General features: G+C 39.2%; 2 protein-coding genes across 7 annotated transcripts in view; one reads left to right on the top strand and one right to left on the bottom strand.

Moving 5' to 3' along the window:
- Window positions 1–446: 446 nt before the first annotated feature.
- On the bottom strand, window positions 447–2,442 carry LOC107221671 (ubiquitin-conjugating enzyme E2 N). Of its 5 annotated transcripts, none has more exons than XM_015660746.2 (4): window positions 2,342–2,442; window positions 1,738–1,936; window positions 1,062–1,313; window positions 447–959 (listed from the first exon to the last, which is right to left on the bottom strand). In XM_015660746.2, the coding sequence occupies exons 3-4, from the start codon at window positions 1,304–1,306 to the stop codon at window positions 749–751; spliced, it is 456 nt and encodes a 151-aa protein (XP_015516232.1). In that variant the 5' UTR covers window positions 1,307–1,313; window positions 1,738–1,936; window positions 2,342–2,442; the 3' UTR covers window positions 447–748. The 5 variants fall into 5 exon arrangements, with proteins under 5 accessions (XP_015516232.1, XP_015516229.1, XP_015516227.1 ...); XM_015660743.2 differs by lacking the exon at window positions 2,342–2,442 and adding an exon at window positions 2,010–2,269; XM_015660741.2 differs by lacking the exon at window positions 1,738–1,936 and having other exon boundaries at window positions 2,342–2,389.
- Window positions 2,443–3,087: 645 nt separating this feature from the next.
- The window catches only part of LOC107221688 (S phase cyclin A-associated protein in the endoplasmic reticulum), a 39,072-nt gene continuing 28,317 nt past the window's right edge, over window positions 3,088–13,842 (top strand). Inside the window, exons 1-10 of one of the 2 annotated variants that reach the window (XM_046741897.1) lie at window positions 3,088–3,256; window positions 3,793–4,101; window positions 4,374–5,497; window positions 5,573–6,342; window positions 6,505–6,985; window positions 7,123–7,305; window positions 7,384–7,635; window positions 7,734–8,198; window positions 8,298–8,407; window positions 8,694–8,817. In XM_046741897.1, coding sequence (XP_046597853.1) covers window positions 3,891–4,101; window positions 4,374–5,497; window positions 5,573–6,342; window positions 6,505–6,985; window positions 7,123–7,305; window positions 7,384–7,635; window positions 7,734–8,198; window positions 8,298–8,407; window positions 8,694–8,817 — 3,720 coding nt within the window. In that variant the 5' untranslated portion in view covers window positions 3,088–3,256; window positions 3,793–3,890. Of the gene's footprint in view, window positions 3,257–3,375; window positions 3,533–3,792; window positions 4,102–4,373; window positions 5,498–5,572; window positions 6,343–6,504; window positions 6,986–7,122; window positions 7,306–7,383; window positions 7,636–7,733; window positions 8,199–8,297; window positions 8,408–8,693; window positions 8,818–13,842 lie in introns of those variants that run through there. The other variant, XM_046741898.1, reaches the window with a different exon arrangement.

The raw sequence follows: 13,842 nt of genomic DNA on the forward strand, positions 1-13,842 counted from the left end.
GTTGTTATATGGTAAAATCACGTAGTGAGTATTATTATATTCCACATCTGTGAGAGCTCAACCAGTCAGTTAATATACAGCAGCTCTGCCATTCTCCTAAAAACTCGTATCACATATATGAAGAGTCGATCTATGGATTCTACCTTCTCACACGTCACTAGAAGCGTAGTTCAAAATAACGACTCTGTGAATCGTCGAGATAAAAACATTTTTCTTTCAGATAAAAAAAAGCGTAAAGAACCGATGTCTTTTTTCGAGTATTTGTGTGAATTTGCAACTCTATTGCTCTGATTTTCACCGCCGTTATTCAATTTGGATACATAATCAAGAGAGTAAAAAAATTAAACAAACGGTAATAAAATGGAAATAAATTTAAACGTCGAAACTGTGTGAATAATATCGAAAATAGAAAATGCAGTCTGTCATTTTAATTATAATACGTATAATTTTATTAGAAAAAACCTTTTATTCTTTCAAATAGCAAAATTTTCGACAGAGGTGCAGCAGTAGCAGCAGCAGCAGCAGTAGCGGCAGCGACAACAGCATCAGTGGCAACAGCAGGGGACTGAGATAGTATGTTAGTCTGGTGGAGGAAGGTGACAGGGTGGTGGTGCAATTTGTTCGAGGTCTAGGAGGAACAAGGTGGTAACGGGAACAAGGATCGTAAGATGGGGACGATGAGGCATTGGTGTTTTTGCCATGCGCCATGCGTGCGAGAGGAAGGCTCCGATAACGGACCAGGCTGAGATCAGTTGTCCATGGCGTATCTACGGGTCCATTCTTTGGCATTGCGTATCGCTTCACCTTCGTTAATCTTCCACAATTCGGCGACATCGTTTGCTAATGGATCATCAGGGTTTGGTGCACTCAAGAGAGCCTGTATTGATAGCAGTACTGTCCTTATCTGAAGAGCAGGACTCCATTTGTCCTTCAATATATCCAGGCAGATTCTGCCCAATCTGGTAACATGAAACCAAATACAATCAAATGTTTTAGTTATCAGTTCAGCTTTTTCAACAGTTTACATTGTAGAATACATTATAATAGTAGATGTAGCATACCTGTCTATATTGGGATGATATATTTTAGTAATAAATCTAACTTTAGGGGCTGACATAGGGTAATCCTCTGGTAAAAATAATTCTAGTTTAAACAGTCCGCCTTCGAACGGTGAGTCTTCGGGACCTGTTACAATGACGTGAAAGTATCTAGCGTTTGCATCGTCTGGTACAGCGCTGATGCCAGGGACCGGCTCCTGCATCAATCTCTGCGTCTCTTTTATTATACGGCGTGGTAGGTCCGCCATTATTAATCTGTAAGAAAAACGATCGACGACAATATGAAATCAGTGTCAGACAAAGTCAGCGAACTAAGGAGCGAAGAATAAACAGGCAGTCAATAACCTTACAGCAAAAGCAAAATGCAAAGTACATATATGTCAAGCCAAAAGTCTACAGCAATGATACGTACATATACAAATAGTTATCACGAATTTGTGTTATCAACTTTTCATTCTCTGATCAAAAAATCAAACGAGACATAATAGGAGTAAAAATGGAAGGAAAAAAGTACGGCAATCTCTCGCGAAAGCGGGATGACGGCACTTATATTCGAGTAAACAAAGGCGTATATCATTGGGCGGCGAGTAATTTCGACATTAGATCGAAGCCGTTGATCGTGCTGTGGCAAGCGATGGGTGTTTGCATTGCGGAACAGTAACTGTAACAATGTACGTACATTTTGGTTTAAAAAAATGTGCCCGCGTCACCCCGAAGGTCTGGCAGTATGCGTACTCCGTCACTGTTACTGGGGGTATTCGTGATCGCCTGCCAGCTCTCGCAAGATCCTCGGTGGTGGTGTACTACTTCCAGTTAGCGGTTTAATCGTGTATTATATTTTCTATTCTCGTTCGCCGATATCTAGCGAGGCTCTTCACCTTTTGGTTAAGTACAAATTAGGTTAACACGAGCCGGATAGTGAAATTAGAATTTTAGATAATCTACTAGTACCTAGGCTTTGATTTCTATTATGAAAAGAAAACTAATTTAATTTTTTAACACGATCAAGTGTGTGTATCCACAGCTAGGTTCTGTGTTTCTTGCAATTTCGATAGTTAACTTCCTCATACGCAGGTGGCGACAGTGGAGCGGAACGGGAATGGTGGATGATATTATTCAGTCTCGCCAATTTCGTCACGGATTGTAATTTCATTCGCTTGCTTTAGGCAAATGCGATAGTCAGGTTAACCTTAATCATCGACAAAAATTGACCAGCATATTATGAGCTATTACATTCACTTGTGCAACTTTTTTATGAATTGGATCGTAAAATAAAAATTTACCCTTGACGCCACAAATCAAGGGCATCCCAACACATGCGGCCGGTCCGGAACTTCAGCGTGTCTGGATTTTCATGGACAGCAGAATGCTGTCGCAGAAGCGCTACCTAGAATGCGTTCCGAAATTATCTGGCAGCGCCAAAAACTCTCTAGTACAGAGGCAGCGCTATACCCAAAATTGGCAGCGCAAAAGAGATGAAGGATTGTTGACACACAGGCTGCTATCGGAGCGCACCCCTACAGTGCCGCAAAACGGATTGTAGAGTAACCTGATCTGAAGCGTTATCTAGACCAGTCAGAAGGCAGCTTTAAACGGAAAATCTTCTTTTAACAAGTGCAAAATAAGTCAGAATCAGGCCCCTGCTTTATTGACATTCCTATTTGTCGAAAACTCGGTCGCGAAATAATATTGTATATTGCTACCCGTGAAAATCTAGGCTAAGGTCTCTCGTCTCCATGAGCTTAGACTTCGAAAGCGAGCGCGTCGACTTGGAACGTTGACTTATGGTATAGCCAAGATACAACGTAACGTGCATCAACGAGAGAGTTGTCAACGTTGAAAATACACGTAAAATTTGTAATGTTTGTTTACTATTATTCTTATACGACTCCTCTAATTTCAATTAATTTGAATTAGTAATACCGATCAAGCTTGCCGCTCGTGTCAAGCCAATGTCGTCAGGTAGGTAAGTTAAATCCCTTTCTGTTCTACGGAGCGTGACTCTGTCGACAACGATTAACAGAAGAGCACAGACCTGTCATCATTATCGTTTCAAAAGTCAAATGCGTCAGGAGCACGGAGACGTCATGTCATTGTTTCAAGCGTGTCCTCGCGTCTCGTTAACCCGTCGTTATAAATAAATAAAACGTATCACCGATCTATTTCGATTAAACGGAGCGTCAGAATTTATCTTTCTGGTATGTATCTGCTCCTTTCTATGGATGAAATGTATGTGCACACATGTATCGTATTATCAACATCGCAATGTTTACATACAAATTTACGTGAAACTTCATCACGGACGTCTGCCTCGTTCACACGCAGTTAATTATAATAATATTATCAGCCGTTAATACCGATTTTATCAAAGAATCAAGATCGCGATGCCTTTTGTTATCATTTGTTTACCAGCATGACCGAATTAATTTAACAAATGATAAGAATTCGTCAATCGGTGATTCAGCTTGATATAGGTATCTATTGTTTTCGCTGATCGCCTACCTAACCTGTAAAAATGATCGAAATATACTTGCAAATTTCAAGACGAGCCCCCAATTCTCATCTTTTGACAGCACTAAAATTGCTATTATTGATCGAATGATTTAGCCAATAAAAATTAATTACCTGGGCACTTTGATCTTCACTCAGGTCGTTGAAATCTAAAAATTTATTGAATCTCCCAACCCAAGTTTCGGCTCTGTTAAAATGAATCATATTGAATTTTCTTTTCCAGCACATTGGACGTCACCATAGCAGCTTTTCTCCCTAATTCATTTCTTGAAAATCATTTAAAACTCTCACGTACGTGAGTATTAATAATATACGGTAGGAATGGCTGATGTCAGACTCCTTATTCAAGAAGAAGGTCGTTCAGCTCGCAATTTGATAGCATTCAACGTCCCAGTTGTGTCAAATAACACTGAAAAGGTCCTTCGCAAACCACCAAGCATTCCAAAAATCTCTCAGCCAACACCGACCAAAAGGTGTTCAAAACCGACAACCAGAGTAAGATCAGCATCAACAGGAAGAGATAAAAAATCTGGTGGGTTGGTCGACTGTCTAAAAATAGATTGGAAAGAAATCAGAAAGAGACTGATTTTCTTATCGAGCCATTTTGAATATTTTTTTTATCAGGGGTTACTGGTTGTCAACATTCGACTTATTTTTACTAATTTGCAGGCAATGCTATGAACATTTGATTTGCTTCTCACTTATTTTCACTACATAGGTCACTTTTTTCGTGATTTTATCAATTTGTCTTATTTGTGACCAATTGTGTCTTTATGTATCCATCATTCTACAAATTCTTTTCAGAACTTCAGGCCAGATACTGGGCCTTTCTCTTTGGCAATCTTCAGCGGGCTGTAGATGGAATATACCAGACATGTGAAGAGGATGAGAGTATATCTGAGTGCAAGGAGGTAATACTAGTCCTTGAAAATTACACCCGTGATTTTCACAATCTGATAGAATGGTTCAAAGTAAAATGGGCCTATGAGAGCACTCAGCCTCCACTAAGGCGTGTGCCGCTGGCTTGGGAGGTGAGAAAAACTTCTCCCGGCAGAGCTTGGGGGTCGTCAGGAACACAGAAATCTATCAGCCCTGTCCAGAGGTCGAGTCCCACAGGATCATCATGCAAGAGTCCAGTCGACCAAACGATTATCGAAGACAAAGTAATCGTCACTGATATACCGGCTAAAGTTGCAGCCAACAAGGATCAAGAATCTGGTCTTACCAGGCCTGGAAAAGACTTAAGAAACACTTCTGAAAGTGTTTTAAAAAACGAGGTGAAGTCCTTCAAAGATAAGCCCAAAAATCTGAACGAAAAGGTTTTGGAGCCTGTTCAGAACAGGGGGAAATCGTCTCCTTTGAAATTAATTGCCTCTAAAACCCCCTCCAAAAGGACAGAGGTGAGAAGTCAAAATAAGTCTGGTGCAATAAGCGAGTCAAAAATCCAGGCTGAAATGTCCAACGACTGCAAAATTGTCCCTAATACAGAAGGTGGTAAAAAGTCGAATACCAGTAACCCGATTGTTGATAAATTACCACTGGAAAGTAACATCAAAAGTAAATCTAGCGAAGGTGTGACAGAAGCAAATGGTGAAGATATTTTAGGGGGCAAAAATGGTAGGGATGTGGTTAAGGAAGCTAGAGACGGAGTTTCGCTGAAGTCTGATAACATTGATGACAAGGTCGGTGGAAAACACAACGCAAGCAAGGTTGTGCCTAAATCCACCAAACCAGTCATGCCGGCTTATTCTACTGTCTCGAGAATGAGACCAGCGACTGCTGCCCCAGTCCAAAACTTAACCGAAACTCCCAAAATAGTGAGAAGCAAAACCTCCATGTGCATGAAGAGAGGCTCAAATGTTTCACGAGCCAGACCTGGAACATCCGTTATTGTTAGAAAGAGATTGCAGCCTACTTCTTCAAGCACTGTTAGTTTTGAAGCCTAACTATTCCTCCGTTAATTGGGATTAGCATCAGGGTTTGAATATTTCTTTTGTTTTCAGACCGCACAAACACAGGAATTTTTACGAGGAGATGAAACAAAGGACCTTGGCGGTTCTGTTGAGGTTTTGACGAAGCAGGGGTCAACAGTTAAAGTGAAAGATGAGAAGGACGGTTGGCAGACAGTGAGGAGTCGTTACAGACGAGGTAGTACGCACAATTTGAACATGTCCACCAGATTCCACAAGCCGAGTACTGCGATGTCCCTGCCAGCATTGTCAATCGAAAGTTCTCCATCGGACAAGAGCAAAAAGAGCTGTTTTACTCCGGACTGTGGTCAGAGGGTGAAGAAGAGGTCTATAAATGGAAAGACAGGGAAAAACATAATAAACGAAGTTGAGAAAATAACCAAGGGAGACAGTAAGAGGCTGAAGACTAAATACAGGGGCGATGATAGTGAGAAAAAATCATCCACCTCCCTGGATTTTAGCGAAAATGAAAGCAACTCCACATTGACGATAGCAGCTATTTTTAAGAATGAAGCTGAACTGCTAGAGAGAAGAATTCAGCAGTTTGTTGAAGCGCAGGCCGAAAGGGAGCGTGTCATATTAGAGGAGGAACAAAAACGAGAAGAAGCCGATTCTCAAAGGTCTCAGCAGCTCTCTGACGAGGAGGCTTTCCTGCAAAGACAAATACAGGAACTTGAGTCCACTGAAATTGACGTCGACACTGAAACGGATGAAACCGACGGCGAAACTGTCCTGGAAACCGAAGGAGATGAGCCTCTGGAAACTTTAAATGATTCAACGGACGATATCAGCCTTGAAGACAGGTAATAGAAATTTTTGTTACTATCAATTCTTAGATTACCTTCTGGATATTGCTTAGCAAGTCGTCATATTTTTGTGTTACATGAGGTTGAGCTGTGTTGAAATTCTAAACCATGTTTACAAATATTTTACATCTCAAACAATTGAGTCCAATTTTTTACAAGATATGAAAACATGCTTGAGGGCATGTCTTGGGCTGAAAGAGTCGACACTTTGGCTCAGCTCCAAGCTCTGGTGGCTCGGCATCCCGGCAGAGCCCTGGAGTTGCACCAAAAGCTGTCTTCACCATCCCGAAAGCGATCTTTGCCAGAAACGTTGCGTCGTTATCAAGCTAAGCAAGCTTGCGCACAGCGAAAACGACAGATATTATTAATGGAAAAGTCTCAGCGGCTCAGAGAACTTCTGAACAAAGTTGAGGACGTTAAAAGTGCCAAAAATCAGTTGATCGAAGACAAGAGAATAAGGATGGAGACCAAGCTGAAAAGAGCTGAGGAAAATCGGACTCAACATTTGCTAGAAATCGTCAGAAAGGCACATGATGAGGACTCGAAACTGAAGGAAATCGCTTTTATCAACGAACTTGAGGCGCAAAATAAACGACACGATTTCATGGCACTTTGTCAAGAGCAGGAGGAACGACTGCAGGTAATTTTTACAGGATTCATCACAAGATTTGAGAACTTGGGTAAAAAGTTTGATAATCCGTTATAATACGATCTTATTAAAACCATAAATCAATGAAGGTTTCGTTCAAGTGAATTGACTGTTCTCATTTGATGCAGGGTATCCAAGAAGAACGTCAGCGTCGACAAGAAGAGAAAGCGGCAAAAGAAGCGGCTGCGGAAGAACGTAGACGTGCCTTGGAGGTCGAAAGACAGCTGAGGATTCAAAAGATGAGACAAGTTCGTCGAGAGCGTGAGGAACGCGTCGGGAAAATGCAGCTGGAACGAGAAAAGGAACGACAGGTATGTTGCCGAGTGCAGTAAGTAAACGAAAGAGAAATTACAACAGAATACGGTGCAATAAACTGAGTGAAATCGCAGGAACTGGCCAGAGAAAAGGCAAGAGACCGGGAAGAGAGATTGTCGGCTCTGCATGCTGCTCAGTTGGCCAATCAGGAAGAACTGCAGAAGAAAATAGCCCACAAGCAACAAGAGTCTGCTAGGAGACATGGCGAAAATATTGAACACATAAGACAGAGGGCTGTGGAGTCTTCTATACTGAGATGCGAGGAGGTTCCGCCAACTTTGAGGTCTTACCCAGCTCCGAAGCAGTGTTGTTTATGCATGGCAGCGGTAGGCACGATTTTTCACTGGTACTAAATTGAATGCTATAGCCATTTTTCTTGAGGAATAAAAGTAACTAGCGCTTTGTATCCGCTCTTGAAATTCAGATAACCAACGAAGTGCAACTTCTGACTCACCTTAAAAGCAAAGCGCACCTTGAGGCAGTTAGGAAAATGCATGATGGACGAGAACCGCCGAGGGACGAGATGCAGCGCTTCAATATTACCCAGATACGCGATGTTCCGACCTCGTCCCATACCAGTAACAATGCAAACAACAATCCCGCGAACGATACCAAGGCTGCCAAGGAGAAACAAAAAGCCTTGAAGCGTAGGTGCAGGAAAATGAAGCAGAGAATGGCTGCGCGAGGACAAGAATGGGAAGACGCCCAGACTGCCGAGACTGGAGGACCTCAGACGTCCGTTGAATCGGCGAACAAGGCCAAATTTCGAAGGAATCTCAAGGAGTTGGATAGACTTTGCAACAATCACGGAAAAACTGCATGGCCAAGCGTCGCCGTCGCTGGACTGGAGCGATGCGTCGGCGAGATATCGAGGGCTTTTAATAAATACGTAAGTTTTCAAGTTGTGGATGCGTCTGCTTGTGTAAAACCCGCTACGATCTACAGGTTTCGTTAAATTGTATTCGTATAAATTTGGCGAATATTTCAGTGCGCTTCGGATCAGGATGCTTTTAATTCTCTGAATGGATTCGCTACCTTGACAAACCTGCTCAACCTCGGCCTGAATGTGCAAAATACGTCACATTGCCTTCCCAACAAGTAAGTAAAAATTATTTTTCTAAATACGTTGAATAATCATGTTGAATAATATTTGTTGTTCGATTGATTTTTCTCAAAGTTGACTGATAAAATTGACTGTACGAAATTTGAGAGACTAAGATTTCCGTCTCGATTTTTCGAGATTCATTTCGCTTTTAACATGTTCGATTTATACTTATTTTTTGTCATTCTCAATTTCTTGATACGATTACCTGCTAATACTTTGAGAATTGGCGATTCAAAGGTTTCGCGGTGCATCGTTTTTTAATAAAGTTTTATTTCCTAGGAGCATCGTATCCGTTTGCAAAGTCTACAAAGCCGCTGTTCACGGACATTTGGGCAACATCGAAACCGTATTACTGGGCAACAAAATCCTCGTCATTCTCGACCTTCTTTTACAGTGGTTAGAGGTGAGTAACAAAACTTACAATTTCAGCGACACTTAAAAGACTTCAGATTATATGCAAATCTTTGCGTTGAAACTATATTCACAGTATTTTTTAAACAATTCTACACCACGTGTGGATTCAAATGACAGTGACCGAAAATTTTCACTGTATTTCAAATAAAAATGCGTTTAACTATCTGATTAATTTGATTAGATTTTTCGAACGTAGCTTCTTCTCAGTTTTTCTTCCAATTTGGACAATAAATTGGCTTCCAAAATTCTGCTATGTACTTTGCAATTCAACATTTAAAACATCGTTACCATTAGAAATAAGATTATATGTTTTGTGCCTGTTATCACTACTTTCATTGCACTCGTTCGATTTCGCGCTTAAACTAATCATCTGAAACGACGATTTAATTATTTGTTTATTTCGTCCGTGGTGTTACCGAAATGCGCTCTTTCTAGTTCTCGGCTATTTCAACGGATGGCGCCACGTGAAATGAAACAGCAACCCGGTATAAATATTGAAAGATTCGAAGTCTGCGCTTAGTTGTACGATGTTTTTACGCGTCCCTCATTCCCATACCTTTGACTTTTTCATTCGTTAGAAAATGGGATCGAAATAATTCGTAAACGGGTGTAAAAATTAACTCAATTACCAATTTTAATTTATCAATACGAACGAGTAGAGAAATTACCTGAAATAAGAGGGGAGGGGGGAGATTGAATCACATTGAGTAGAGTTTCGTATCATCGTAGAGAAAACGAACAAGAGAAAAAAAGTTGAGCGTATTAATTTATGTATCTAATACATCGGTCTGGTTTTTTTTTTTTTTTTTGTATTTCTTGTTTTTTGCTTTATTTCTTCTTCACATAATACGTTTTTTTGTTCCATTTCGTTCGATTTACGTCTGGTCTATAAATTCATTCGTCACAGATACGCCGGTTGCGCAACTAATTTAATATAACGAAAGAAGCATCATGTAGAACGTGTGTGACACTAAGATACAATGTGAAAGAATATAATAAGGATTAGGAAGCGGAGCGAACAATAATCGCGAGGCCTTGATGCTCGATGACCGCACATAACTCTATTCCTACCGGCTTACGTGCGCATGTGGAAGGAGTCATTAATGCGGGATACGAGCGTTATCTCATTTGTTGATTTTTTTTTTTTTTTTTTCTTTTATTTATTTATTGATTTTTTTTCTCTTCTTTCGTAGAATTTTTTATTTTCTCCATCCTCGCGTATACATTTAATCGTTTCGTTAGTCCGATATCCATGTTTTTACTCATTTATTCTTTTCTTTTTTAAGCCAATCCCTTGTGCGTTTATTATATTTCTACACGGTGTTCGTCAAATATATACGTAATTTGATAGAAACGCACAAAATATCACATATTTGGGTTAGGTTACGTGTAGGAATGATTTACTTGTCAATTATTACTGAAACGTTAGAAGAAATTAGAGAAGTATTTTTATATGTATGGTTTTTGACACGTTTCATACTTATAAATGTACCTACGTACATATGGATGTTATGATATAAATATATCTCGTTCGAAAACCGGATTTCGGATTTCTCCGCAATAATAGGAGGACGTTTTTCGACCGTAATAATTTATTCCGACAATCTGGCGTGCGGTAAAACACAATCGGTAAAACAAAGAATTGAATAAAATGAATCGAAAAACGACGTGAAGGCTATGAATTATTCATTTAAAAATTATAATTGGATCGCGTAATCTGATGCATTAACTGCTTCTTCTTAGTAATAACATTGTGTGATGCTTTTTTTCGCTATATTATTTATTAATTTGACTTGTTCCGTTTTTGTCCAAAAATTCTAGCATGGATTTGAAATTTTAAAATTACGTGCAGGTATCGAATTTCAATTTCAACGTACCGGATCAGTCAATTTTATCGTAAAATTTTTTTTTAAACAACTGTTCTCTTACGAAAAATTTCATTTCCTCGCAGTGTATCGTATAATCTACAAGTGATTGTTTCGTATACAGCTAATAATACGTTCTAGTATATTAATTATCTTTACTTATTGAAATCTTTGTTTTATTTTCCAACATTTTTCAACACCCTATAAGTGGCTTAAACGTAGGCATTGTACATACTTATGTGGCGGTTTCCACGTACCGCAGGGAAGCCCGTGTCGCCCTGTCAGCCTGTCAACTATGTCAACCCTGTCAAAATAAGGATTACGTGGATTTAGGACCGATTTCATAAGACGTATACCTTTTCTCTTTTACGCCTCGCTCTGACGATCCCGATCCTTCTTAAGATTCTCTTTCCCATCTTTCTATGTGTGCGCGTGTGTGAAATGCGTATACAAATTAATAAGTAGGCGTGCAGTTTAAATTTGGGCGCTTTGACTTTTTTCTTCAATATTGCCCGTTAGTTGTACATTTTTTTTTTTTTTAATTCACCATGGTATATGTTTCTTATAATTGTCGAGAATAATGACGCATCACGGGAATTACGCGAAAAGCAAAGAAATAAAAATTCCACGTTCTTTGACGAGATCGCTGTATTTAGATGACTTTTTGTGTTTCTTGCTTTTTTTTTTCCCATCATTACTTCCGCATACAGCCCATTACTTTTTTACGATCGTCCAATTATATGTATACACGACAGAATATGATGAAAATTAGCGATACCTAGTTCAGATAATTGGGATGCAATAAAATCATACTAGAAAAAACAAGTTGGAAAAACAGCTTTTTCGCGATACGTTTCATCGCTTTGAAAAGAAAAGAGTCCGTCGATCTGTCCGATAAACTTTCGCGATGATCTTGAGAACGGCTGAGCAAGAAATCTGAAATTAATAGGACTTGGCAAAATTTATAAAACAAAATCAAAGTAAATATAGAAACTGAAAAAAACTTAATTGTTTATTTAGAAAAAAATGTATGTCGGTAAAACATTAAAAATCAATTCATTTCTAGCAGAAATTCAAATTAAACGAGACATGAAAATTTTTCATGCTCATCATTTGATTGTAAAATCCTGTAATGAAAAGTAAAAAAGTAGAAATAAGTGGGTGAAATCAGTAATTATTTTCACTCTTCTCGATAATCGATAGCTTAGATTTATATGTATTTACTTATACCGAGTGAATTTCTAACGAATGCATTATCCGTCGTCTGCTAAAATTTAACGCGCATGCGCCACAATCCGAGACCAACTGTTTGCCAGGGCGACCAACTGTCATAAATTCACATGACAGTTCCCCGCGAAGTATCTAACCTGAAAAATTTTATGAAGCTGAAGTTAGTAACGTCAACGTAACGAAATTTTGGGGAGAAAAAAAATTACCATTTTGCAATATTATAGTGATTTTGTGGTAACAAAGTTTTCGAAATATCACTTTACTCTCTCTTATCATGATTTACTGCATTTAAGACTTTCCTATAATTCCGAAATAACGATTTCTCTGAACAGTGAATCATTACAATAACGCTACCATTTTAAACGTGATAAAATTTTGACAGTTTTGCTCAATTCACTGCTGTAAAAATTTTCATGTTGGTCACCATGGCAAACAGTTGCTCTCAGATTGTGGCGCGTGTGGATTAAATTTTAGCAGACGACGGACCATGCAGTAATTAGGAATTCACTCTGTATATCATACATACGTTACACTTATAATTTTGCGCGATCAGCTGTTGCTCTTACCGTTCGACGCTGATTCTCTCGCCCCTTTTCAATTTTCTCCACGCATCTTTGCCCCTTCTGCCTTCGCACGTCTCTTCGTTTCTTCTTGCCTTCCCTTTCCCTCTGTTTTTCCACCGCGTTTGCTGCCATGCAGGGACTACGGTTCTCCCGCAAATGCATTAGCGGCGAGAGAGCTTTTAGTGACGTCACGAACGCCGCAGCACGCACAAGAATAGAGAGAAAGAGGGAAGGAGAAAGAGAGAGAGAGAGAGCGAGAGAGAGAGAGAGGGAGAGAAAGCGAGAGACGGACGTGTACAAAGTATCTTTGGGATTCGGGGCGTTGAATCTAGACGTGGTGGGAATTATTATGCCTACTTATTTATTGGCGTCTGTATATCTCCCTTGTGCTTTGGTAGATCTGATTTTTGCCTCTCTTCTCGTTCTTCCCGCCATTTTCCTTTTCGCTCTTCTTTGGTAAAGTGAATTTTTCTTCATTTTTTTTTTTTCAAAACCTGAAAAGAGAACAAAAATATGTATTTCCAATTGGGTGGGATGTATTTAAAAATTAACTAATTAAAATCGTGTATATAGTCGTCTATTTGAAGAAACATCTTTGGCGAAACAATACTCGAAATGTAGAAATGTTGAAATAAAATTTATTCAAGTGAATAATCTGACAAATTGTTTATTTCTGTATATCATAACTGTCGCGAATCGCTGCGGCGATCAGTAAACTGAAACGAGTCTCGTATTGCCGAAAATTCGTTTAAAATTCATAACGATTTTCTTACTTTTTATTTTTTTTTTTTCTTTCCTTTTTTTCTTGTCGTTTTTCTTCACTGTACAGAAGACTAAAAGTTTTCGATAAAATATCACGTCGACTTGACTGTGTCCGCGGTATTTGCCAAGACATGAGTAAATAGTAATTATACAGATGCAATTTAAAACGTCTTTCTTTAATTAGGCTAAATTATTACACTAGGATTCAGCATGAAAAAGAAAAATAAGAAAGAAAAACAAAATTCGCCAATTATCGTAAATTTCGTCATCGTATATTTAAACTGCGCGTATGGAGAAGAAATTTGTAAAAAAAAAACATTCTCTATACAGGGAAAAAACAAAGTCCGCGATCAGTTCAACCATTGGCATGCTAGGTAAACGCGCGAGTAATTTTTCCCGATACAATATATTTAATATCGAACACGCGTTTGCGAAGACATGCGCAAGAAATGTTAGACGAACGTTAAAGAGGGATAAAAGGACGATTCGAGTTTAGCAATTTGGTGAAATTGAATTTTCCTATTCGATTCGGACGACGCCCGAGAAACGACGGTGCTTTATGCAGAGAGAAAAAGAGGGATTCAATTTCGAATG

This window comes from Neodiprion lecontei, chromosome 5 (assembly GCF_021901455.1).
Source record: "Neodiprion lecontei isolate iyNeoLeco1 chromosome 5, iyNeoLeco1.1, whole genome shotgun sequence".
Classification (NCBI taxonomy): domain Eukaryota; kingdom Metazoa; phylum Arthropoda; class Insecta; order Hymenoptera; family Diprionidae; genus Neodiprion; species Neodiprion lecontei.